The sequence below is a fragment of the Schistocerca piceifrons genome, chromosome 6 (assembly GCF_021461385.2).
Source record: "Schistocerca piceifrons isolate TAMUIC-IGC-003096 chromosome 6, iqSchPice1.1, whole genome shotgun sequence".
Taxonomy (NCBI): Eukaryota; Metazoa; Arthropoda; class Insecta; order Orthoptera; family Acrididae; genus Schistocerca; species Schistocerca piceifrons.
The window spans coordinates 138,421,014-138,448,991 of NC_060143.1; the positions used below are offsets into that span (position 1 = coordinate 138,421,014).

At 37.9% G+C, this 27,978-nt stretch overlaps 2 protein-coding genes across 8 annotated transcripts in view; one reads left to right on the top strand and one right to left on the bottom strand.

The window, feature by feature from the left end:
• The window catches only part of LOC124802882 (ATP-dependent RNA helicase DDX24), an 88,291-nt gene extending 68,983 nt beyond the window's left edge, over positions 1-19,308 (top strand). The window contains exons 4-10 of the mRNA XM_047263928.1: positions 1,320-1,477; positions 5,480-5,625; positions 5,947-6,218; positions 7,027-7,361; positions 13,476-13,593; positions 13,719-13,896; positions 18,914-19,308. Of these exons, the coding sequence (XP_047119884.1) occupies positions 1,320-1,477; positions 5,480-5,625; positions 5,947-6,218; positions 7,027-7,361; positions 13,476-13,593; positions 13,719-13,896; positions 18,914-19,208 (1,502 nt within the window). The 3' untranslated portion in view covers positions 19,209-19,308. The remainder of the gene's footprint in view (positions 1-1,319; positions 1,478-5,479; positions 5,626-5,946; positions 6,219-7,026; positions 7,362-13,475; positions 13,594-13,718; positions 13,897-18,913) is intronic.
• A 2,412-nt stretch (positions 19,309-21,720) lies between these two features.
• LOC124802531 (dystrobrevin beta) overlaps positions 21,721-27,978 on the bottom strand; it is a 604,748-nt gene continuing 598,490 nt past the window's right edge. For all 7 annotated transcript variants that reach the window (XM_047263382.1, XM_047263384.1, XM_047263383.1 and 4 more), the window contains 3 exons: positions 26,260-26,411; positions 26,121-26,177; positions 21,721-24,615 (listed from right to left, as the gene is read on the bottom strand). In XM_047263382.1, coding sequence (XP_047119338.1) covers positions 24,478-24,615; positions 26,121-26,177; positions 26,260-26,411 — 347 coding nt within the window. In that variant the 3' untranslated portion in view covers positions 21,721-24,477. The remainder of the gene's footprint in view (positions 24,616-26,120; positions 26,178-26,259; positions 26,412-27,978) is intronic.

Below are 27,978 nucleotides of genomic sequence, written 5' to 3' on the forward strand. Positions count from 1 at the left end.
GTGTCGCCTGGTCTAAAAAACCGTTCTGTGCACCCCATACAGTGTCAGCTACCTGAGTAGCAGCCTATGATGTGTTGTGCACACATGATGTATTTAAGGAGACCCTACTGTTCTCAACTCTATGGCACAAGTCCAGGAAGTCACAGCTTAGCTTGTCACAGGACTTTCGAAGTCTCTGGTTAAGTCCTTCCACTTGACTCAAAACCGAAGAGCCACGATCAGTTCTGGGGACAATGTTGCAAATTCTGAGCTTTGTTGAAACTCCATGCACGAGGCTAGCCTCTTCAATCTTCTTTGCCAGTTGCTGGAATGATCCAAGAAAGACCTCGGAGCCTAGATGACAGGTATCATGTGTTCCAATGTGCACCACAATCTGCAGTTGGTTTTACCCTGTTCCCTCGGTGGCTGCTGGAACAGCCTTTTCAGCATGTTGAATGAGATCCCCAGGCATACACACTGAGTGCACCTGGTGTACTTTCCTGTCCCTTGCTGTCATATCTGTAAGGGGTACCATCATTCACGATACATTTGAACTGCTGACGGTTAATAGACCCCTACCCTTTTGTGTTTGCCTCCTCCTAACACTGCACAAAACAGGTTTCCCCAAAACAGCTGAAGTGAGACCGACTGGCCCAGTTTCAGTGAAACACAGCACCTCAGACTTGTTAGTTGGGGGGATTGGTGCAACACCCTGAGTTGTCCATGGTCCCTGTCCACCCCATACGGGATGCCTAGATCTACTATTGACATGCCATATATTACCATAACGTTCCTTCACTGATACTAGTTGATACATTGTTTGCTGTTGAAAATGGTGAAAGCTGAAATGAATAAGCCAAAATAAGTGAATAAATGCTGTGGTCAAAACATATCAAAGTGTTTGTGGGGTCTTTATTATTGCTATTACTAAGCTGTGACATAACATTGCAATCAGTTAAAACATATAACAATCAAAAAATGTTAAAACATTGTCTATTATGTAAATAGGGAGAGCGGGTCTAAAGAAAGCAATAAAATAAATATTAAATAGGATATATTTAGAAATTATGAGGTCAGATGAGGAACATGGCAATTCAGTGTGTTCATCATCCGTAATCTATAGCTGTTGAAATATCACATTTTAGGAAGCTTGATTGTCTTTTATTATTGACTAATATGGTGAAGAACATGGGGCAAGCAAGGTAAAGAAAATCATCATGTCGCTACCAAAACTTGATTGCCAAAAGAAGCAATAATTTTTATGCACTCAAAATTTAACATCATTGATTTTTTTTTAAATTTTGAGGGTGATACACAATAACATGTGTGGCTTGTTTCAGAGGCTCAAGAAAGTAATGGTGACATCAGTAAATGTGACTCAATAAGCCAAGAGAAATCTGGAGGAAAACTTTATGCTCTTGTACTGACACCAACCAGGGAATTAGCCATACAAGTACGAAATCATTTGGTTGCAGTTGCAAAATATACTGGCATAAAGGTTTGTTTTTATTGATTTATATGATAATTTGGTATTTATGGTATTAAGCACAAAAAATGGATAGAGAAGAATCTAAAATTGTTATGTTAGAGAAGAAGCAGGCATATCTGTTGTCTGTCCATGTCTGCCTATGATCAGGAGGGGGAGACTGCAAAAACGACAATGAGCAGTGTAAAGAAAGTGAATTGGAATTTTTACCATGTAAAATTTAAATGTTACAAATACTGACAAGGTATGATGCAGACTAATACAGCAAAGAGAGAGGAAAGAGAAAAGATAGGGGAAGGGGGACTTACATTAAGGGAATTGAAGACTGAACACTTTATTTGCAGAATACTCAGACATACAGAATAGAAGGGTTTGGGTTAGTTAAACATTAATCAAAAGTAAAGCTATTAAGAAAAGTGTAAAATTATGGGGACACACAATGGCTGTCCAGTAGTTAACTTCAAGAGGCAAATTTCTGAATACTGTTGATAGATTCATATAAAAATGAAAAAAAAAAGACTTCTAGCTTTTGGAACTATTAAATCCTTTCTCAGGGAGGAGAGAGGCATAGATTGGGGGAGATTTGAAGGGAGGGACAGGTCACTCAGGCCTTAGGATGTGAGGGACCTACCTGTTAAGAGAACTTCAGTGTATCTGTTGGCAGTACTCAGAATTGCGCCTCGTGAAGGTAAATTACGGCGAGTCATTTTGTCTTCTTGTAACTAAAAGCTTAGCAGTTGTGCGCATGGGTGTCGCTGTCTGTCCGTCCGTCTGTCTGTCTGTCTGTCTGTCTGACTGACTGTTTGTTCATCAGTACATCCGTCTTCCCGCTCACCCACCCTTTGCAGCAGCAGCAGCAGCAGTTGTTCATCTTTTCTTTTTTTGTAGTATTGGATTTATCGATTAATTACAAAGAAGTATTTGAGAGTTTTTCAGTATGTAACAAAATCCTTAAAATAATTGTAAACAATAGATGTAGTATCGATTTCAAATCAGTACTTCACATCTCAGTGGGAGCATAAGAAAATCTCCAGTTCCTTGTAAACTCATGTTGTGGAGCAAGCATCACTCTTGTTGTACAGCCAGATGTGTTCTGTGTTAAAGCTTTGTGTTTTGCCAGTGTAAGAGACAAAGTTGTCCTAATTCATCTTTGGATGAATTATGCTCCAACAAGAGGACTCACTATTTTGCAGGGACTGAATTTTAATTGATTGCTTTTCATTTGTTATGGGAGAGTAATGCTTACTATGGTACATCCTCTCATTGTAGGCAAGGATAAGACACATCTGGTCTATATCCAAAATCTAATGTGACGAATGAAACCAAACCTATAGTATTAGGTCTGAAGATTTAAAGTGTTTTAAGATATGTAGCTCATCCATTTTTAAAAAAATATGTATAACTTAATTGTACCAAGGTGGATCATACTTTAAAATATTTGTATGTGTAATAAAAACAGTTACTAGTAACGCAAACAATAACCTAGGGAGGAACGATTGAGCATCATTCCTCTAATAATTTGATGATGCATTTAGCATTGTTCTTGCATTTTTCTAATATCAGTTGTCCTATGGTGCTCAGAGAGTGCAGAATTATCCAATATGAAGATTGGACCTGAGTTTAACAACTGCTCATATACTCCTAGCACATTATGATTTTTTTTAGTATCTTGTATGTGCATAGAATATAACGGAATTGATAATTGTAGAAGGGACAGATCACAGTTCATTAAAGATGTCTGTTATTAGATAGAACAATCGTAATCAAGTACATGATCACTTAAAACAAAACTCAGCAGCATCATGGTAAATGTAATCCTTATACGTGGGTGGCAGACGATGAGAATGACAACCACGTCAGAGACAAGGAGGCCGTTATTGTGAGTTGGAAACAGTACCATGAGAAGCTTTCTTCTGGAATTAACACAGTATGGGCAATGGAGCAGTTACGCAACTTACATTGGAACCAACAGTCTTACACAGCAAAATAGATAATGCACATCAGTGTCTGAAGAATTATAAATCCCACGGTGTAGACAGTGTATCTGGGGAGTTGATCAGAGAAATAGCACAAGGGGTACAAGAAAGGATTAATTAGGAAGTGCTCATATCCCATCCAAGCATTATTTTCTCAGACAGAGCTGTGCCCTATCCCCCACAACTGTATGACATATATGTTGGACATGTCATCAGGAAAGCTTGTGATGGTGTCTTAATTATTGGAAAAACTGTTAACAACCTCCGATTTGTCAATGACACTGCACTTTTAGCCAGCAGCAAAGAACAACTTGCTGAGCTACTAACAAAAGTAAATAATATTAGTGTAGAATGTGGATTAGAAGTCAATATTAGCAAGTCCAGAGTCAATATAACTGATTGACGAGCACACATTCAATTCGCAGGTCCATCAAAGGAACTGGAAGTCATGCTTTCTTTCAGCTATGTCGGGTCAACCATTTGTGGCACGAGAAATTTTGAGAGTAAGATAAGAAGACAGATTACAGTAGTGCAGGAGGCTATCAAGCAGCTCAGCAAGATCTTGCAAAAAAGAACAAATGTGAGCCATACAAAGATCTGGCTTGTTGAAATACTCATGTTTTCTGTCTTCTTTTACAGTTGTGAAACATGGACCCTTAAGGCCAGAGACAAGCAACGTATTGAGCTTTGATGCTGGTGCAAGATACTGCATGTAAAATGGACGGAAAGAACAACTAATTTGTCGATTATTGAGTAACTGAGTATCTCCAGGTGCCTTTCTTCTCACTGCCACAAAAAGTTGTCCAGTTCTTTGACTATATTGTGAGAAGATACGGAGTAAATATAGAAAAAATAATCAAGGAAGTATGTATTGAGGACACAAGACTGAGGGAGAGAACTGCGTCTGGGTAGATTAACTAAATCAAGATGATCTTTGGTCTGCATCTTCAGCGGGCTACAAGAGAAGCTGGTAACCATCTGGGATGGAGATGCTTGGATCATAGGATTGTGAACTCAGTAATGAATAGAATGACTTGTGATGATGACAGTGATGGTGTTCCTAGTGAGAAGTTTGTAAATATTAGAAGTAATTTTGCAATACCTTTTTTTGTTAGAGATTTTGACTACTAAATTTGTGAGGCGAAATGTGTGCAGAATGATAAACCATTGTACAATCACTAATAAGATGATTCACTTTTTGGCTGTGAGTTGTGTGCACATATATTTCATTGGATTATTTTTCTTATTTTGCACTTCAGGCTGTATATGTCCATTGGTGATGCCTCTGTACATGATAAATATGATTTGCAGTTAGAAAGAAAAGGAAAGAAAAGAAAAAGAAAAAAAAGTGGTTGTTGCTAGAGACTAAGTAGCTACACATTCCACACAGCTGTAACTTTAAGTGGTCTGTTAACAAAATTTCGATACGGGTTGTGAACTGTCATTATTACTTATGTACTGCAATTAACAATGGATGTGACAATAAACAGCCTTACAATTTATGAGGTCTAATAAGTGATTAGATTTCTCAGCATTGGAGATGATGATGCATGCCATTTTATTCATTCTTTATAAATGTGTGGACCCACTTCACTGAAGGAAGGAAAATGAGGCTTTAGGGAAGGCACTTCCAATTTTTATAGTGGTAAGAGGAGTTGCAGGCTTGGCATCTGGACTACCTTGCTAGCTGTGTGTGGGTGAATTTTATGTGGGGGATTTTCTGAAAGATTAATGATGGCTGAAAATTGTATATAACAGTTTCCATTGTTGTGGATAGTCGCAAAATTTTCATTTTTGAAATGTGACTCCTGCATAACCAATCTGCCTTTTCTTTTGCTATTCACCTTATACGGCTAAAATATTCTTATGTATCAACAGATAACTATGCCTGTTTAATAAAAATTGAATCGTTCAACAGTACACATGTGTATGTTTAAATGTTTGTCTCTGCCTAAAAGCAAGTTAGTTGTTGTCAGGCTGATGTCATATTGTTTGGCCCATATTATTCACATTGATAATAGTATAAATTCTTTGTCAGGTTTCAGTTGTGGTGGGAGGCCTCTCTGCAGAAAAGCAGGAGAGACTGCTTCGCAAGTGTCCAGACATTGTTGTAGCAACTCCTGGAAGGCTTTGGGAGCTCATTCAAGAAGGGAACCCTCACCTGTCTCAAGTTGATGATATAAGGTAATGTTAAAAATGAATTTCTATCTTTTTCAGTGTATGTATGTTTATCATGTGGACAGTACATAAAAACTATGGATGTTGTAGCTTTCCATGTATTTATTCATTGATCAAAAATTCTAAATGGAATACACAAAGATGGGAAATCTTGGCTTTAAATGCATTTTTCCTGGAAAATGTAATTTGTATGGGAAACTGACTTGAAATATTCAAATCATATTGCTCTAGTGGTGACACTAGTTTTTGGAAATATGCAGACTAATTTTCTGTCATAATGTAAGGAAGAGAGAGAAATCTAAAAATCAAAATTATTTCCTGTCTTAGGTATCTTGCAATTGATGAAACGGATCGAATGCTTGAGAGGGGCCATTATGAAGAACTGCAGAAACTTTTGGAACGTATCAATCTTGATGAGGGTAGGAAAAGTAGTCGGCAGAACTTTGTTTTTTCTGCAACACTTACACTTGTGCATGAACCGCCAAGACATTTAAAGGGTCAGGCAAGGAAACGTCTGACACCTGGCCAAAAATTGCAGGGCATCATCTCATTACTGGGAATAACAAATCCAAAGGTTGTAGATATCACCCAGGAAAAAGGTAAATACTGTGAATAAATCATAATTTTTTCCTTGCTCCTCCTCCCCCCCTCCCCCCCCCCCTCCCGCCCCCCCCCCCCCCCACACACACACACACAGTAACTCAAGTGTACATGATTAGTGTTAACATTAATGGATACAGTTTTCTTTTAGTCAGTCTCATGCAACTACACTTAAAAATAACGCTTTGTTATAAATAGAAATTTATCAGTGGAGAAGAAGTTGTCCAGGAGAAATGATTTTAAGTTAAATTTAAAACTTGCCTTGCTACAGTCAGACATTTTACGTTATCGAGCAAATTATAAAAAATTTTTGTTGCTGCATTTTGAACTTCTTTCTGAGCCACTGGCAGCTTTAATAATTGGTAATAAAGCTCTTTTTCCCTCTAGTGTTGTAGATATGCACATCACTGTTCTTTTCAAATTGTGATGGATTATTTATGATGATGAATTTGTGCAAATATATTGTGACAGCGCAGTTAAAATACCTAGCTCCTTGAAGAGGTACCTACATGAAGTCCGTCGGTAAACACCATAATTATTCTTACTGCTCACTTTTGTATAATCAATACTTTTTTCCCTTACTTGCACCAATATCTTTTCACACACCACGTGCATGACATTTACATAAATAGTGCTTGGACACTTGTTGTGACTACTTTGAATACCTACTTAAATGTAATACAAGGAAAACTTTCAGTTAAATTTTGCTTGCCATGTTTGCTGTGATTTTAGTGTTAAGTATCTCTTGTACATAATTTTGTTGCATCTGAATTGTCAGTAAATCAGGCTTTCTTTTCTGGTTTTTAGGTACAGCAGGAACATTGCTCGAGTCACGCATTTGCTGTACCCTGGAGGAGAAAGATGAGTACCTGTATTACTTATTACAGCGACATCCTGGTCGCACTCTGGTGTTTTGCAACAGTATCAGCTGTGTGCGGCGCCTCACACAGTTGCTGCAGCTGCTACAATGTAACCCCCTTCCTCTCCATGCCAATATGGTACAACGTCAGCGGCTCAAAAACCTGGATCGCTTTCGCAATGATCCAAATAGTGTCTTGTTGGCTACTGATGTTGCAGCTCGCGGACTTGACATTCCTGGTGTGGAACATGTCATACATTATCAAGTACCTCGCACATCTGAGGTAATGTTTTGCTTCTAAATATCAGTACTGTGTAAACTAGTAAAGATAAATAGATAAAGTTATACATCCCTGAGAAACACTGAAATATACCTCTCTAGCACATAAAGAAAGACGACAAAAAAATCAAGCTTTGGAATCGTAGTGTTTCAAATACAGATAAGGGAAGGGAAAAGGAAGGGAGGGAGGAGTGGGAGAGAGAATGAAAATGAAAGAAAATCAAGGAATGGGAGGGTACAACTACAATTTTAGTCAGTTTTATGTCTCAAGGCTTGGCGCTGAACACTCTCAAATCTGGACATGTAGTTTGGTTATTGGTTTTCAACTTCCATAGTGGTTCTGAAAAATCTATGACCAAATGTGAACACAAGACAGCCTATGTTATTGTTGGGTTTGACATCCCAAAAATGAGAAAACAAATAACAGTTCTTAGGAGTCTAGACAGAGTACTTATTTCTGTCAGTTGCTTCTGTTATTTGTGGATTCAGAACTTGTTGCTGATTCTCACTTTTATCATTGTCTGGTATCTTAGTGAAATTAAACATTACATTTTCACGCACAAACTGATTAGCCACATATCTATAGACTGCTGTTGATAATCTCTCTTCTTGTGGCAAAGGTACTTATTTCTTCCACTACAGCCTTTCTAGGACCATGGATAAGCCCCTTCATGGATAACATTTTCTTCTCCTTTCTCTTGTCTGCTAGTACTCTTCCAAACTCTGTAGTCTTATCTGCTCAATTGGTGACTTACTATCCTTTTCCTTTATCCTCGCCTATCATTGATGTGTGGTGTAATGGTCACTGTGTTCTTGCTCTTCTAGTTTTCCTTCAGAGTCCATCAACCACTTAGTTCCTGTCTTTTTTCCGCTTGTCCTGCCATTTTTTCCCATATTTTGGTCATTCTGTCCATATTCACCCTGATGTCCTGTCCTGCAAATCTTGTCCTTTTCATTCTGATTTCTCCTAATGTTTTCCTCATACTCTGGAAGAGTTCTACTGTAGGTCCTTGCATCCATGTCCCACTATCATTTTTGTGATGTAGTATTTTGCAGTTCTATGCTATGTCTTTCAAGTGTTATCATTTCAGCCACTTATAGTACTGCATTCCTCAATTTGCATGTAATGTTTGATCTTGGCATCTGTAGATATATTATTTTTATTGTACACATCTCTGGTCATCCAGAAGGCTGACATCATCCTCTCTATCTACACGTACTTGATTACTCTGCAGTTCACATTTGAGTGTTTGGTGAAGAGTTCATAGAATCACTTTTAGAATATTTCTTAACCTATTCATTCTCGATTAGTGCATGGTAAAAATGAACACCTGAATCTTCCTGTGCAAGCTTTGATTTTCCTTATTTTATTGTGGTGTTCATTTCACCCGATGTAAGCGGGAGTCAACAAAATACATCGCCATTCAGAGGAGGAAGTTGGTGATAGAGATTTAGTGCAAAGATCTTGCCACAACAAAAAAGTGCCTTTGTTGTAATGAGTCTCATCCTAATTTGCTTATTATATCCATGACTCTCTCCCCTCAGTTTCTTGATAATACAAAACAAGTTGCCCATCTTTGAATGTTTTCAATGTCTTCTGTCCTATCTGGGAAGGATCCTGTACCACACTGCAATACTCCAGAAAAGGATGGACAAGTATAGTGTAATCAATCCCATTGGTTGATTTGTTGCATCTCCTAAGTGTTGTGCCAATAAAACGCAGTCTTTGTTTCACATTGTGCACAATGTTTTGTATCTGATGATTCCAATTGTAATCCCTAGGTGTTTAATTGAATCTACAACATTTAAATTTGTGTTATTTATTGAAAAACTGAAGTTTGGCAAAAAACATTTTAGTAGTTGTGTGGACGACCTCACACTTACTGTTTAGAGTCCTGTGCCCTTTCTGACAGGAAATCATGAGTCCAGTTGCACAACTGAGACAGGCACACAGTTTGATTAGTAGCCACTTGCAAGGAACAATGTCAAAAGTCTTAAGGAATCAACTTGAGCTCCCCATTGATTGCACTCATTACTCTGTGTGAATAAAGAACCACTTGTGTTTCACAAGAACAGTATTCTCTGAATCATTGCTGGTTGTGTGTCAGTAGATCATTTTCATCAAGTTATTTCGTAATGTTCGAATACAGCATATTACAAAATCCTGCTTCAGATCAATGTCAATGATATGGGCCTTTAATTCAGCAGTTTACTTCTCCTTCCTGTCTTGTGTCTTTAGGTGTGGATATTTTATTTAGCAAGTGGTTGTATATGATTGCTAAAATAGGAGCTGTTTCATCGGAGAACCTAACTAGTATATAATAAGGGCTGAATGACATTCCTTAATTGATTTAAGGTGCTTTACTACACTGAGAGTATGTACTTCCAAATTACTCATGTTGGCAGTTGATTCAAATCCAGGAATATTTACTGCCTATTCTGTGGTGAAGGAATTTCAGAAAATTGTGTTAAGTAGTTCCACTTTTGTGGCGCTGTCATTATTAACAGTACCATTGTTATCAACCAGTGGAGATATTGATTGTGCATTGTCACTAGTATATTTTACGTACAACCAGAATCTGGATTTTCTACCAGTGTTTGAGATAGGGTCTTGCTGTAGAAACTATTAAAAGCATCTTGCATTCAAATACGCACTAACTTTTGAGCATCTCAAAATTGTTCACAATTTTGGAGATTTTGTGTTCTTTTAAATTGAACATTCTTATTTTCATTGCGTCTGGAACAGTGCACTGACCTGATTTCGTGTGCCGTGGGAGATATATTCCTTCTGTTATAAAACTCTCAATTGCCATCACAACTATTTCACTGAATTTAAACCACATTTGCACAATGCTTACATAATTAGTATGGAAGGAATGTAGACTGTCCCTTAGGAAAGTGTCAAGCAGATTTGTAGCTGTTTTATTAAATAGATATATTTTGCATTTATTTTTGGTGGATTTGGATTTTACAGTATTCAAGTCACTATAATGTCCTTATGGTCACTAATTCATGTGCCTGCCATGACGCTTTCTGTTTGATTGTTACTACGAAGTCTAGTATGTTGTCAGAACCATTCACACTTCCTATGGGCTCCTGAACTACATGCTGAAAATAATTTTTAGAGAAAGCATTAGTACAAAGTTGGATGATACATCTTTTAACATCTATTTTTACCAAGTATTGAGTGTAGACTGAAGTCGCTAGTAACTGTGACTCAAGTACCTGTTCGAAATAAGACTCGAGTTCTCATTATATTATCCGTGTGTGTGTGTGTGTGTGTGTGTGTGTGTGTGTGTGTGTGTGTGTGTGTGAGTGTGTGTGGGAGGGGGGGGGGGCTGTTCAGTGAAATGAACGAATTATTAATTTATTCCTGTTGTTAAGTATAACATCTACACACACTAACAGCAACAAACTCCCCATCACCAGTTGAATTTAGTCTATCCTTTTGAACAACATCTTTAGTGAAAAAATTCTGAACTTCTCTCTGGCTTTAGCTAGAATTCTGTACTTTCTATGAGTGCTTGGAACTCTGCTTCTTTGTCAACACAGCTATGCCAGTTTACAGCTACACTACCAATGTTTCCTTGGTTGATCTGCTCCCTCTTAGACTGTACCTCTGTCTGTACTTTCCCGAGACTGACATTTTTCTACTCTATGACGTTAGTTAAGGATCTACAGCCTACACAGTCACAGAACTGTCAGAGCCTCTGATCCAGACTCTCCACACAGATCTGTACCACAGATCCACAGGTGGTCCTGTCAACATTGCAGCAAGCAGTGAGTTCTACCTTCATCTTACAAGCAATACTGGCTGTCTTTACAACTTTATGTAGCTGTTAGAAACCAGGGATAATCTGTTCTGATCCAAAGCAACACACAGTGTTTGTATTGACATAAGCAACCACCAACTGTAGGGTGTACCCTGTGCTTTTCATGGCATATGGGAAAACCTGTTCCTCCTGTGGCATCACAATTCCCCCTGGTACTACGTACACAATGTGTGAATTCTTCTTCTTGACAGCCATACCACTAAAGAGCTCCATCACATGCCTGACATTGAAGTTCCTAGATGCAAATAATCCCTCCCTCTGTGAATGCCTGGACCTTGGCAGCTGGATTTCAGGAAGGATCTCCCATTTTTTCCCGATGCTGATGTACTATTCCAGTACAGTTGGAGAGCCTCTGCAGTGCTGTTAGAGTTTAGGGGGAATACCAACTGGGCTGAGGTGTGAATAGGAATTTGGATTGAGGAGGGGGTTGTGCTAGGATACTCCGTGCAGTTGTACAAAGTCACTGTGACAGGATGGTGTAGTGGTCAGCATATCTGCCTAGTGAGCAGGAGATGCAGGTATGAATCCCGTCCTTAGTAAAGATTTTCATTTGTCTCTTCACATATGATCACCTTCAATGTTTTAGCAAATTACTGAGACAGTAAGTAACAAACAAGGGATAATGAGTTAGTGTTTGTGAATTTGCAGTTCAAGAATGGAGCACTTCATTTTAACCTCATAGGACTGAATGAAATTACAATGAAATCCAGACCTTTAGCTGATTATAGGCATTATCTCTGGCACGCTCCCTGTGAGACCCATGTTCCCAACTTACTGCCCACACACTACATTTGTAGTGCCCCTGCCACCATACTCATTACTTGTGGCAGTCAGTCTACCGAATCCTGTAAGAGTTCTGGCAATGTGAGTGCATCCCCACTGAAGATCATTGGCCAGTTAGCCTTATCTATATGAAGATGGTACCTTTTCTTTTGGACATGTCTGCAATGTAAGTGGGAGATCCCGGGTTCAAGCCCTGCTCAGGTCACACATTTTCAACTGTCCCTGTTGAAATTTATCAACACCTGTAAGCAGCTAAAGGTCTGGATTTTATTGTAATTTCATTCTTCAAGAGCTGCAAGATCACCAGTGTTTTAGACACGTCTGAAAGAACAGATACCATCTTCATGTATCATAGGACTGATCTCCTCACACACCTCTGAATCCAGTTTTGCACTGTAACATACATTCACCCCATTATAGAAGCAGATGTATTGGAATTATATGCAGTAGTGAAATATCCACAATGTTGTCACCGAATCACTGCCTGTTCCAGACCTGGAACATAACTGTCTTAGTTGTCATGTGGTCTTTGATTGAATCTTTGTTTAGCACCATAGTTGGGTTACTGTTTATCAATATGTATGTTCTTTTACCAAAACATGTTTATTCATTGTAAATGAATGCACATTATTTTGTTGTTGTTAGGATTGTAATTTATTTTACTTTATCATCTTGTTGCACTATTAACATCATTTGTCCCGCTCAAGTTCTCCAGAAATGACCTGGAATGTTATGAAATAAACCAAACTGTGTCAGTCAGCAGCAAGACTAGACACGGTGGCTTAGGTGGTCATTGAGAGGAACAACTCTCCTAACCTTCCTTAGCACTGACAACTAGATATTTTCTGAAACCTGCCATATGTGTGTGTAATTAAGAAAAAATAGTTGTTTTGAAACAATCTGCGGGTTTTATTGTGTGAATGAAGGTACCGTACAGATTTCAAGGTATAAGTATACAATGAACAAAAGCCCTCATTAGCTGTTTGCACCATATATGGTTCTCTTTTTGACACAATGTTGCAGGGTATCTGCTCAGCATATACCTCTTACACAAGATTTTTATAATCTTTGAATACTTTGATAGTTATCTGCAGCTTGTAGATTCATAAGACCAAGTCCAAATTATGTACACATTGCCGTAAAGACTTAAACCATTGTAAAAGCATTTTACTATAGCTGATCCTAGTACTGCTTAAGAGGTGGGATTTCATCTTGATATAGATAACGTGCTGTGATGGCCACACCAGCATCATGAAATTATAACCTACCAACCATATTTTAGTTTCACATTGACTGACTGCCAAATATCTACCTCCTGATACCCTCCTATTTATATAAACACTTAAAAACACTTATTGGGTCTTGGAATGGCCACGGGGAGTATTAGGTTGGCTTTCAAATTAATGAAACACACATTCAGGGTACACCACAGAGTCTGTCGTTTATAGTTGTATTGAAATTATACAATATATATGCCATATGCTAATGTCACTTAATTTCAGGGCTACATACACCGTAGTGGCAGAACAGCTCGTGTGGAAAAAGAAGGCCTAACAATTCTTCTGATTGATCCAAGTGAAGTCTCTTATTATGCACGACTATGTAGAACACTTGGGCGAGGTACAGTGTTAAGATACCCACATAGTGACATTTCATAACATTGTTGATTTTTTACAAGGGTAATAATTTTATTTCTGTGAATTTTAGAGCCACTTATAATTTATATCCTTTGCGTATTCTTTCAGACAAGGATCTGCCTTTATTTCCTGTAGATGACTCATTATTCAAAGGAGTAAAGGAACGTGTTCATCTTGCAAGAGAATTGGATAAGCTAGAATTGACTTGCCGGCGTCACCATGCAAAAAATAACTGGTTTCATAAGGCAATAAAAGATATGGATTTGGTTTTGGATGAAAATGAAATGTATCCTTTACTAAATTTAACTCCATACAGATCATTTGGACTCCTCTCAAGAAGGAAAACAAAGGGAATGGATGAGTGTAACTTGGGCTGTATAACTTTAGATTACATACAAAGTGGTCCAAAAAATGTGTACACTGTTTAATAATGTCTAAATTAAGCAATGGAAATGTCTCATTTTATGTGAAAGTATGTTTTCAAAGTTCGAGTTATTGCAACCAATGTAGGTTTCATCACCATTAACATCTGCACATGCATGTTCAATGCATTCTGTAAGCTCATACAGTGTGCTTGGTTTTTGTTGATGAAAAAAGTCTTTTTTTGTTCCCCTTATGTAGAAGTTCAGAGCCATTAGGTCTGGAAAACATGGTGGATATTCGACAAAATCTCTTCGGCCTGTCCATATTTTTGTTAAAATACTCCCAGATGTGATTACGGTAGTGGGCTGAAGCCACCATCTTGTTGAAAGTAAAACTTTGTCCCCATACAGCTCACAGTTGGAATAGATGTCTCAAGCTTCTCTAGGTACACCTCACAGTTACTGCACCCTCATAGAAGAATAGCTTAGTCAATCCCGAATAAGATAACACACAGTGCACACATTCACTCACGGTAATTCATGGAGACATGTGTATTTGCAGCAGCCCAGTAGGCACAGTTATGGGGTTTATTGTACCACTGAGTTTAACTTTCTTCTCATCAGATCTCACAGTCATCTCTACAGACACTTCTTTGTTGTTCACCATGCCATTCAACCACCCACAGCACTCCGTATGAGTCGTCCTCATTCATTGCAGTCGAGGGATGTAGCACTTAAGCTCTGCAGTCTTCAAAATGCACTGAACATGAACAACTTACCCTGGTTTCACAGGCACACTGTGTCACAGTCGTCTGTGGTGAGCAAGCAAATTGTTGTCACACAGCACAGGAGTTCACTGGACTTGATGCTGTTACAGGTCATCAGGATTGTTGTTTGTGTACACCTGTAGCACAGCTTTTGACATGTGTCACAATGCTTTATTTGAAGCTCATTTCACCATTGGAGTGGAACCTCACTTATATTTTGTACTTAATGTACTACTTTAAAACTGTGTTTCTTTCATAGAATGTCAGCTTTGCACTTTTGTTTTCAGTTACGTGAATAAACATAACAAAACAAAACACTACAATGCCTGTTTGGAGACTGGCAGAACAGTAAGCTATTAAACTACAAAAAATTGAACGTTTCCATCAATTTGGAAGAGTGGACAATTAAACAGCATACACAATTTTTGTGCCACACTTTATTTTGCTCATTCTGCTGTCCCCATTGTCCTACACTGCCATAATCATGGATGGCCCAGGAGAAATGGTCAGTATTCAGGGATATAACAGGAACAATCATTTGAAACAAAATTTTCTAATAAACAGACTCTAAAAATCCATGCATTAAGAACTATGAGCACTTAATCATCTTTGCTACTGTAAAACACATCTCTTCTACTGAAAAAGTGCTCATAGCTCTTAAGGTTTCTGTCACATCCATTCCTCCTGGGACACCATCTGTAGTGAACTTAAGTAATAGTTCAACTGCTTTCATGTTTGCTAAGAGCCGTATGCATATGCCAAAAATTAACTTTGTGTGCGTGTACTTGACTTGTTTTATGTTTTTCTTTGTGCAACCTCCTGGTTTGATTCCATTGCACACGCACACACTCGTACGTACGTACGTTTTGTGATCTATAGAAAAATGGAAATCTGTGACCCTAAGTTCCTAAAACAATGAAAAATGTAGAAATTTCAGTTACTTTTTATCTCTGAAAACTTTACATTGACGTAGCTGATTTACTTTCAGTCCATTATTAAATATACAACAGTTCTACATATAATATTTGTGACGCAAATAAAGTGAGAAATCAAATTTTCTTTGATACTTAAGACATCCACTGGTTCTGCTAGTTATTTCTGGCCAGGTCAGAGATTTTCTTCTCTCAAAGAGTGGGTGTTTGTGTTGTCCTAATAATTTCATCTCATTTTCAGCACAAAGACATGCAAGTTGCTGAAGTGGCATCATATAGACAGACTTGCAACAGGTGGTCAAACAGCCCCAGATGAGGTCTTCCAGCCAATAATGCCATACAGTCATTTCATTTGTTAATAATTTGTTGTAGTCATCCATGAGTTTGACACCCTTTGCAGCCATATCATTTATAGCTTTCAGTTTATTGGCTAGGTGTGGACAGTTGGTGAAATTTTCATTTTCGTGCAGCGCTGGAGGATCTATCACAATGAATTCGTGACTCAAGTCGAATTTGCTAAGGAATAGACTTGTTTTATTAGAAACAAATTGTTATATCTCATTATTGATGATTTCTGGGATTTTATTGAGTCCTACATGCAAACCTTTTAATATTTTTGTCTTTGTCAAATAACAGATTAGGAACAATGAATGCAAAGGTGAATGATTCAGGAAACATAAACCACAAATGAAAATGTGTTCTGGCTGCAGCAGAGGCAGAGAACCACACTTCATTGTACTCAGTGACAAGAAAAATACAGATATATTTAAATTGATTCACCAAGGGGGACAAATATTTTTCAAGTAATAAATGGCCATCTACACTGCATGATGGATAGGCCCTGTGGAGCATGCAACAAGGTATATTGACATAATCTGGATGCAGTCCCGAAACTTCATGGAATACTCATTGTACCAGGAGTACTTCAAGAATAAGAAGTTCGTAAACTGAAGAGCAAAGAAACTAGTACACCTGCCTAATATTGTGTAGGGCCCTTGCAAGCACACAGAAGTGCCGCAACACAATGTGGCATGGACTTGACTGTGTCTGAAGCAGTGCTGGAGGTAATTGACACCATGAATCCTGCAGGGCTGTCCATAAATCCGTAAGAGTACAACTGGGTGGAGATCTCTTCTGAACAGCACGTTGCAAGGCATCCAGATATGCTCAGTAATGTTCATGTCTTGGGAGTTTGGTGGCCAGCAGAAGTGTTTAAACTTAGAAGAGTGTTGCTGGAGCTTCTCTCTAGTATTTCCGGATGTGTCACATTGTCCTGATGGAATTGCCCAAGTCCATCGGTATGCACAATGGACATGAATGGATGCCTAGAAGTATCAGGGGTCTCATATCACTCCAACTGCACATGCCTCACACCATTACAGAGCCTCCACCAGATTGAACAGTCCCCGGCTGACATGCAGAATTGATGGATTTGTGAGGTTGTCTCTGTACCTGTAAACGTCCATCTGCTCAATACAATTTGAAAAGAGACTCGTCCGACCATGCAACATGTTTCCAGTTATCAACAGTCCAATGTCGGTGTTGATGGGCCCAGGTGAGAGGTAAAGCTTGAATGGTGCGCATGCATGCTGGCCCAGCATTGGAATCTGCAGCAATTTGCAGAAGGATTGCACTTCTGTCACGTTGAACGATTCTCTTCAGTTGTCGTTGGTCCCATTCTTGCAAGATATTTTCCCAGCCACAGTGATGTCAGAGATTTTATGTTTTACTGAATTCCTGATATTCACGGTACACTCGTGAAATGGTCGTACAGGAAAATACCCATTTCATCACTACCTCAGAGATTGTGTGTCCCATTACTCATGCCACCAAATGTAACACCACATTCAGACTCACTTAAATCGTAATAATGTGCTGTTGCAGCAGTAATAACTGATCTTACAACCAAGCCAGACACTTATTACGTAGGCATTGCCGACCACATCACCGTATTCTGCCTGTTTACATATCTCTGTAATTGAATACGCACGTCTGTACCAGTTTCTTCGTGGGTTCAGTGCAGCTAACTCTGAAAATGCTCTATAATTTTCTCTAGGTTGAATTCTCTTAAAGGGTGTCCAACAAACTTTTAGCTACCAGGATGTAAACTGCTTCTCTGTCACTGATCCTGTGTTTGTCAGACACAGCTGCAAGTTGGGAATCATTACTGTTACTTTTTTTTTCCTACTAGTGGCAATGGGATTTTGAGACTGTGTTGCCACTTAATGTTCACAGAACTCAAATATCTTTAATTAAGCGGTACATGGACTTGCCAACAGTAATAACAAGAAAGGTCTGAATGATAGGAAGTCTGAGTGCACCTATCAGTGTTGACTGAATAAGTGATTTATTTTATTTCCACGTGAATATGTTTTAAATTCATAAATAAATTATGTAATGAACTGCTGACTTCATACTTGGCTTGCTCTCACTTCTCTCCAGCTGCTCTTATCTTTCTCAAGTAGCTGGTGATCGATTTGACGTGTGAACCCTGATAGTCCTTTCTAGCATGTCAGAAAATGTCATCAAGTTTTTGAACAAAGCCTCTTCCTTTTTGCTTATGAACCCAACCATCTTCCACAAAGTTTTTGTAATTACCGCTACTGTTGATAAATCATTGCTTCTCTCACAGCTAGTGTGCCACTCTGATGCATAGTCAGTTAATTTACAGACCCACAAATCGTAAAAGAAAACTTGTAACATTTGTGTGACTGATGGTAGTTTGTTTCTTGTTATTTCATCAGAGTACTATGAAGTAATAGATTCTCTACTGCACATATTGTAATGACAGATAACAGGGCCCTCCCTTCGGGACACTGTGACAATCATAAGGATTCTGATTCATATCTTTAAGAGAAATAAGAACATTAGATCAGTTTATGTGGTCTCTCTTCAGGCAATGTAATCATGAAGATTTTATGGTTAAATGGTTATGAATGTTACCAGAAACAAACAGGCTTTTTGAAAAGGTCACAAAATCTTGGCTTATGCTGGAAAGCATGCACACTTAACACTTGTGCGTTTTGAGTCTCATTAAGCTGTGCTGCAGCTCAGTTGTTGCATTCTTTTTCCATTGGGCAAGAACATTTCTGTAGTAAACAGCTGTCCATGAATTGTTCCTTAAAAGTGTGTGTGTGTGTCACTCAGTCATCAAAATAACCTAAATAAGGTGTAAATTTGTACTAACACGTTGTTGAGCATTAAATTACTGATAATTTTACAGTTCCTTAACACACATTTAGGCCATCTGGACTGAGCAGAGAGACAGCAGTAGAAATAAAGAGAGTAGCATCACTTAAAAGAAAACAGTTAAACACACTTCTGTCAAAACCAATTTTCCCAAGAGGATTCTCAGGCAAGTATCCAACAAAGACTGGGCAGTTACAGGTACCATTTGTTAAGGCAACGGTCCCAGAGGTTGCTGCAGTGAAAGTTTTCCAGGAAGTGCAGAAGAGCAAAAAACACATAACTGTTAGAAAACCTGGAATGTTTGTGCTGTTGAAGAACAAGGGAAGAAATTATTCAAAGAAAAAATAATTGTGAAGTATGGTGCTGTAAATACATATTGTTTAAAAAATGTTGTACATAAATTTGTATTTTAAGAAAGAGAGAGAAAGTAAATCATAACCAACAATAATGGTGGTGTTTCTAGATTTCTGTTGAATATTACTTGACCATAACTGTTTTGCATCCCAAAATACAACAGCCAACAGCTACTAGGAAACAAAAATAATGTATGAATTTGATCTGGCAGAGAGCTACACTATTTTTCCAAAGGCAAGTACAGAAGTCAGTTGTTAACTCAGGTTGAATGCGCACAAGATTGAATGAAATTTACGCCTCTGCAAATCCCAGCAAACTTTTAACTGCCAGACTTATTCTAGGTAACTGTTCCTGTGAATATCCATCACAGTGGTTTGTAAAATGAACAGTGGAATGAGGAAAAAGATACACAACAACGACAAACTTATTCTTAAATTTTTACTCTGGATTTTGACTGCAATTACCTCAGATAAACACACACTTTACATAGTAATTTACATTAAATGTCAGATATGTTATTGTAAAAGGATAGATTGGTACCCAACGAAAAGACTGTTACACATTTAACTTTCAGCTAAAGCCTTCTTAAGAAACCACATACACACAAAATCATGTGCGACTGCTCTTTCCAGTCTCAATGCAGCTGTGTCAAATGGAAGCAGCAATCTGGAGGGGGAGTGGATGCTGCCTGGTGGTGTGTGCAGGGACTAGATAATGGCAAGACAAGGTTGCCAGGAGGAGCAGCAGGGGGGGGGGGGGGGGGGACAAAAACTGTTGGGTGGAGGATGTGAGGACCGTGAGTTACTATAGGTTGATGCTGGGATGATTTTGGGAGTGGAGAATGTATATTAAAGATAACTCCCATCTGTGCAGTTCAGAAAAGCTGGTGGTGGAGGGGAGGATCCAGATGTCCTGGGTTGTAAAGCAGCTGTTTGTTGTGCTGCTGGGTGGTCTACTTTGCTCTTGACCACAGTTTGGTGGTAGCCATTTATCCTGGTGGACTGGTGGCAAATGACATGGATGGTTTCACAGGTGGATTGGGCAGGTCTTACATTTGGGTCTTCCATATGGATATGCTCCCTTTGGCAAGGGGTTGAGACTGAGTGGCATGGGGATGGACTAGGAAGTAGTGAAGGTTGGTTGGGTGATGGAACACCACTTGAGGAGGGATAGGAAGGCTATTGGTAGGATGACCTTCATTTCAGGGAATGATTGTGATAATCAAAGCCCTGATGAAGGAAGTAGTTCAGTTGTTTCAGTCTGGGGGTGGTGGAAGAATTGGGGATGTGTGAAGAGGCCATGTCATATACCAGCACTGCTGCAATCATTGCACAGCTTTTTATATTTGTTGTACTACCAACCAGCTGTCTAGCAGGATGGAAGGTCACTGCCAAACTGTGGCTAAGAATGAAGTGCATCACCCTGTGTCACAACATGCAGCTGAACATAATATGCTTGATTCCAATGGCTGCTTCACAACCTGGGCAGTTTCGATCCTCTGCTTCAGATGGGGGTTATCCTTACAACACATTTTCAGTTCACGAAATCATCCTGGCCTAAACCTACGACAACCCCCTGTCCCCACACGCTCCACTCAACAGTTCCTGCGCCGCCCGCCCCCCCCCCCCCCCCCCCCCTCCGTCTAGCCAATTCATGTCCCTCATCCTCATTGTGTGTCACTCTCCGCCAATGCAACTACTGGTCTTTACCCCTTCTCTGCTCCTTTCCCACAGCCTCCCAGTCTTGTCTCTGCATACTCTGCCAGGCAACACTCACTCACTTCTCTACCCCCCCCCCCCCCCCCCCACTCCCTGCTATCCACTGCACTGCACTGCACTGTACTTGCACTCTGGTTGGGCAGAAATAGCAGTGTGTGTGTGTGTGTGTGTGTGTGTGTGTGTGTGTGTGTGTGTGTGTGTGTTTTCTTTCTGAATAAGGTTGTGGCCGAAAGCTCAGTGTATAACAGTTTTTTCATTGTACCTGTCTGCAACTTGACATGTCATCTTTACAATGTGTAGCAGCCTATACTTTTCATAATATTGTTGATATTCCAACCTCGAATTTCTAATTTGAGGTACATTCTTGTGTTTTAATTGTCTGTTAGCTCTGAAACACATAGGTAAGCAATCTTAAAAATGTTCGAGATTTGTTGTTATAGCTCAAAACTGTGTAAAAGAATATGCATAAGTAAAGCCTACACAAGCATACATTCCATGAATAGTATTGTTTGATGAGAAACACAAGTGATTCCCCCTCTCATCCTTTTACCAACATATGAACTTATTACAAGCTGCTCATACTTACATCTGCCATAGGAGATTTTTTAAAAAGTAGTCCACCACAGTTTTTTCCATTTTAAAATATATTTTACACCATCCACAATAAAATAGTGCCATTATATAATACAGTTTACACTTACAATAAATTGGACTGGTAACAGTGTAGAGGTTTGTTACATATAATAGTTCATCATGTGCAGACAATCTACAAAGCAATTACACAGATCTTACATTTATATATATATTTACATTTTCATAGATCTACATGCCAGTATGATTGACTGACAAACTATACAAAGCTTCACAGTTCATAGTTTTAATTCATTCTTTCTTCTCGTGTACACCTATATTGCCTTCCCTGTAGTAAATCAGGTTGGTGCACATGAATAAATTGAAAGGTCCCTCTCCTGGACTGCCTTGCAGCTGTAAATTTATTTTTACTGTAAGCCATGAAATCAGGAACTACCCAACCTTAGTGTGCCACATACTACTAAGAGGAGAAGTGTTTTGAAAAGTATTATACAAAGCAAACAAAACCTGTAACATATATGTCGATGTTGGAGAATACCCATTGTGCCTTTCCTGTTATGTGTAATCAGCTGCTTTAGCAGAAACAGGAATTAAACATCTGGCTCTTTGTAGAACATAGAAATATTAAAATCAGTTTTGAAGGCCATTCATACGGCAGAAGAGCACTGAATTGGCCAAAAGTAAAAAAAAAATTCTCTGTACAACTTTTTTTAAAAATAAAGGTGCATTACACACTATAGACACTGAAATTCAACAATTAGGCCCAAATTCATTAATGTCCTAGTTATTGAACTAAGCCATAAATTGAGATGTAAACAACTTCCACATAATTAGAAGTATTTGTGTACATGATAGCTGACACCTAGAGAACATTTTTTGAACTAAATGATTAATAGCAAAAAAAAAAAGTGAATAAATTTTTACCCAAAAGAACAATTTCATGTAGATATCTGTACACTTCGCAGACTCTAGCAATATGAAATTTACTTAAATAGACAGGTGCACAAATCTGATCAGTATTTTGTGCCAATTGACCTTTATTCATATTTCAATTTTCAGAGGCAAAACTGCAGATTAACTTATTTCAAAATTCACCTTCATTATGTACAGGCTGTTAATTATGTTGCCTTTGTGTGTGTCTTCCGTTCACTTACACATTTTTGTTTCTGTCATGTCCCAAACTCACGTGTTAATTTCCATTGTGTTTTACCTCATTTATACAAAAAATAGAGTGTTATATGAAGTCCATTCTACATTGTCCATTCCCCTAGATCCATTATTGGTGCTAGGTTCCCCACACACGATTGAGGATAGTGCAGTCAGACTAGAACGATTTATGAAATAAGTTATTAGAGTGTTTCAGTTCGAGCAGGAAGGAAGCAGTGATGAAATACTGATCTATCTGAATGAAGAGTGTCTTGTAAGAAGAAGTGGAAAACTGCCCATAATACTTTTCTGGTAGTGATAGCTATGGATCGAAAAATAAAATTTTCTTTCAATAATGGAGAAGAGTATGAAACATGCCCATAATAGCTTTCATTGCTCCAAGTTTGTAATGTGGACAAGGATATTCCCAAGAATTGATTTTTTTCGCAGTATTTGATTTTAGTGGTGAATCCATCATATAGTTTAAATAATGAAATGTCTTAGGAACTGGATTTGTATCCACTAAAGCTTCTCTCGTTTGTATGGCATTTCTAATCGCACAGCAAAATATTTACAATTTAACTACTGTGCTTCAACAGTATCACCTGAAATTATATAACGATCATCTCTGTATGTTTCACTTGGCAGTAACCTGTATGCATCAGGTTGAGGCACGCAAGTCTTTTTTGAGACATTTCACAGTTTTTTGACTGCACCTTGGAGAGTAAGCACATCGATGTTCGCAATTGTGTGAGTACTTCCCCACACCATGGTGACACTAGCTTCTTCTAATGTAGAATTCATGTACCGAGAATTTAGAATAAAAGGTATGTATTTCTTGCTCTGTTACTGGAAGGAAATAGGTGCAGTCGTGAATGTGTAATTGGTCTTCCTTCCTATTTTATTTGATTTTTATTAACCAGTTTAAATCACTTTCATATACATGAATCAGGAGGTAACTTAACTATGACGATTTGTCACTCATTAAGATATGAAAAGGTCATGCTTCATATCATTTATATTATATAACACTATTTGTGTGATCAATGTGTTGCTCAAATATATCCAAAAAAAAATGCAAGCATCAGCAATGCCCACATTAGTTGAGTGTCATATAACATTTTTGAAATAATTAATAATGATCTGTTGTGATCATCTTTTAACTAAACAAATATTCAGTATAGGAAAGTGAGATTACTAGCACCTAATAATATCAAACCATTATTCCTAGCACACAGTGCTGACTAAATGGACATGTTCTTTAGAAAATATTTCAGAGAATGTATTTTGTGTCTATTATTTCTATTTTAATCTATTCAGACTGGCAGAACCCTCAGTTTTCTTGCCAAAAGTACTAACTGCAGAGAGTTCACTATTGGTGCCCTTTACATTGCTCCCTCTTTTACTGTAACTAAAATAAATGATAGGTGTATACTGATATGCATGTGTGAAAGTTAATGCCTTATCTCGTCTCAGACAGCATCATTAACTTGCAAAAAAATTAATTTCAGTGAGGCACAAAATTATGAATAAACTCAAAACGTCTTATTAATATCCTCACTGAACAGACCAATTAAAAGTGTTGTGCCTTTCCAGAATGTGTCATATTACATTACAGCTGAAAGAACTTTTTTTTATACCACTGTTGACGCATTGTGCTTTCAGCAGTGGATATGTAATCTCAGAAGCTTACTTTGTATCTGCAATATACCAGTTTAACAGCAGTCATTATCAATATGATGTACACACATTTTTGTTCCAAGAGTGTAACTGAACAATTCGAAAGAATATTTCTAAAAACTGAACTCTTATCGATTGACCCAACGTTTCATGGCTTCTTCCCAATCTGTTGAACCACCATCATCGTCATCTGTACGAATGTATGAGTCATCATCTTCCTTATAGCTGTCATCGTCTGTAAGGCCGCTTGCTCTCCTGCGCAAGGCCTGGAAATTTACCGTATCAATTAAAACTCTATTGGCCTGGAGGAAATATTAATGCAATGAAGTATCAGTCATTACATTACCCATCTAATAATTCTTCATTTCATAAACTCTGAAAATAGTAAACTAAACTGAGATGTGAAAAATCAGTATTATGGTGACTGAGAATTCTATTACTGTACCCCACAATAAATCACACACATGCATGAGCTTTTGAAAATGAAGTTTTGTGTTTCACAATAAAAACAGAATACTGGAAAGTGTTCAAGATACATATTTTGTGATATTAAAGGACACAAGGCTAATTTTGGAACTGTAAGTGGCTGAAGGGCAGCACTTTGTGTGACAACTCCTAGTTCTTATCTTGTTGTGAATGCCTTTTGTATAGAGGGGAAGGGGCAGGTGTCAGATTTGCTAAGGATTTCCTGAAGTTAGATAGGTACCTTGGTTTTGATTCAGCACTTTGGTATTTTTGGGAGAGTAGCATGTGGTACAGTCAGCTTGATTTATAGAGATATCTTTAATACAACTGGGGTACTGCTACAAGTTTTATATGTTCATTGGTATTGTATTTCTAAATACAACTTAATAAAGTGAAATTAGTAATGTCACTTCAAAGGTACAATGGAATCATTAGCAACTGAGAGTCTAAAGGATGTATGCACCCCATGGTGGTTTGATGTAAGTTTGCCAACTTCAGTGGTATCAATTATTTTTAATACATGAGGAAACTGATGTGCCACTCACTCCAACAGTAAGTACAAGTTTTGTTTTTCACTCTTTCTCAATATTAATAAAACATGTGTTTGAACTGTAGTCATTTGTAATTATATGCCACAACTTTGATTAGTATTTAATCTTTTAATTGATCATTGCTTCCAGTGTGAAGAACAGCAACTGGATTTCACAAATCTGTTGTGCAAGTGGTGACAGTCAGGTGTTCATATTGTGGCATGCATAATATTCAACAGCAACATTTCTTATTTCATTTTTCAATGTGTTATAAGGTTGCTGATGACTGGGGTGCAGTAGGTTGTCACTGAGATGATTAAGGAGCTTCTTTTCATTTTGCTGGTAACTTCAGTCATTTGCAAGCCTAAAATAAAAAGTTAAATGCAGCTGATTTACATTCATATGCATGTATGCATGCTGTATTCGACCTTAACTACAGTAATTTTTCTGTAATTAGGAACTTTTATAAAATTTATATTTTTCTGTTACTGAGGAATGTTATGTAACTGTGATTGCCTCCACCTCTGTGATGGCACAGGGAAATGCATCAGATTGCTAAAGACATTAAAAAGATTTATCAAAACTTAGATTGTGGCTTTTTTAACTCCTAAGTATCCCAAAAACATTTGATAGGTTTTCTTAAAAACCTATCATCTGTTAGAAAAGAGCCAATCTAGAATTAATTATACCGTAGCACTTCTTATCTTGCTAATGTTCCACAATTAAAGCTAAATCTCTACAATAAGAATTTAGACATGTTTTTATGATACACTTACATTTTGTCGTTGTTCATAGTCAGACTCATCACCCGCACCTTTTGCTTCATTTGATGCCTGGCACATATAAAATAAAGAAGAATAAGGACATGAAGTAGTGAAAGCGATTTCACATTCAGTGGTAACTAACAGAACAAACCTTCTCCTCAAATTCTTGACCATTTCCCAGATTCCTGGCTCGGAGCTCAGCAATGAACTGGGATTCCTGCTCATATCTCTTCCGTATTTCCTCCCTCCACAAAGCAGCTGTGTTGCTTGTTCCATCTGACTCACCATCTTCAGTTTCAAAATCTATCAACAAAGGCACAATGGATAGTAAAAAGTTTTGTACATTACCTTCTCCAATTGCACTCCAATGGCGTCCACACCAAAGGAACATTAAAATATGTTGGTGAATGTCATTTATGGGCAGCTTCCAGACAGCGATAAATTTATGTTACATTATTTTCTTTTTGTAAAGATGATATTAACTACTGTATTTTGTTGAGGCTGTCATTTTCAAGACCCAAATAAAATGTACTGCAGTGTCAGTATTTCAAAACACTATCCTAATACCAAACAAGAAGAAATATGAACCTTCCGTATGTAAGCAAGAACTGAGATGATTGGTTCATAAGGTATGTTGTAAAGAAAATTTACATGAGATTATAGACAACATGAAATAGTATTGTGAATAAAATGACATTACCCAAGATGGAACACAGATAGTTTGCAACTACGATAAGAGAGTACAGGAGAAAGCAGAATGACCATTCTGCAAAGTTTGCATGACAAGGAAAATTTTAAACCTTCCAGGTAGGACAAAGTAAAAATGTTAATGGTGAGCTCACTTTTGGATGATGAACACCCAAGTCTCCAATTTTGACCCTCATAGTGTGCTGACAGGTGGTCATTCAGAGAAATGTAGTCATTCGCTGTCACCAAAGTCAAAGCATTTGACACTGTATCTGGTCCATTTGACACTGTATCTGGTCTACATTCTCCATATGAGGCAAAAAAACTTAATGTTCACCCCCAAGAACTTTGTATTATCACACTGAACAAACTTTGCACCTCGTCACACCAAGTGTACCAAAAGGCATCAACATAATATGGAATATAGAGGAGGACTACTGTTCTGTTACGGCTTACACCATGAAGTGTAGCGTTTTGATTTTTTTAAAATGAAGTTTAGAGAACTGGTAATGCCACTTACTGATCTATTTCTCACATGTGTGCATGTAGTATTGTCATCTTTGTTAGTTCCTTAAATGAAGCTGTAAAACTATGTAAATGTGAAACCAAATTAAATGCTTAAGCAACCAGCAAAACTTTGAACTAAATTCATTTGTTTCACACGAAAGTAGTGTGAACTAGTAATGGATGGGCCTACACAATGCTGTCTCAAATCTGTTTAGCCCCTTTTTAAAGTATGCTTTTCTCAGTTGCACTCTGAATGAGACTACAAAGGGAGACATAGGTGCCTCCTATCATGGCAACTCACTAAAATGAATGGGCTACCACATGTAATCTTGTCATTTCATTGCAACTATGACTCCAATCCTGCAGGCAGTCATAATTCACACGGATGAATCAACTATGTGAAAGATATCCATTAAGAGTAATTTAAAGTGGAGGAGGTAGAATGGAATGTCTATATACTTCTTATAATTTTTACATGTCAGTATGTTTATTAGTTTTTAAAAGAATCTTGTGCAAAACCCATTTCCCTTACTATTACATATTTTGCCTCTTATGCATCATTATCTATGGGTCTTGTTTTTATTTCTGACTGTGCATCATTTGAAATTGCTGTCAAATCATAAAGTGCACAAGAACTAATATTTTTTTTTTTTTTACCCTCAGTTACCCATTTCCT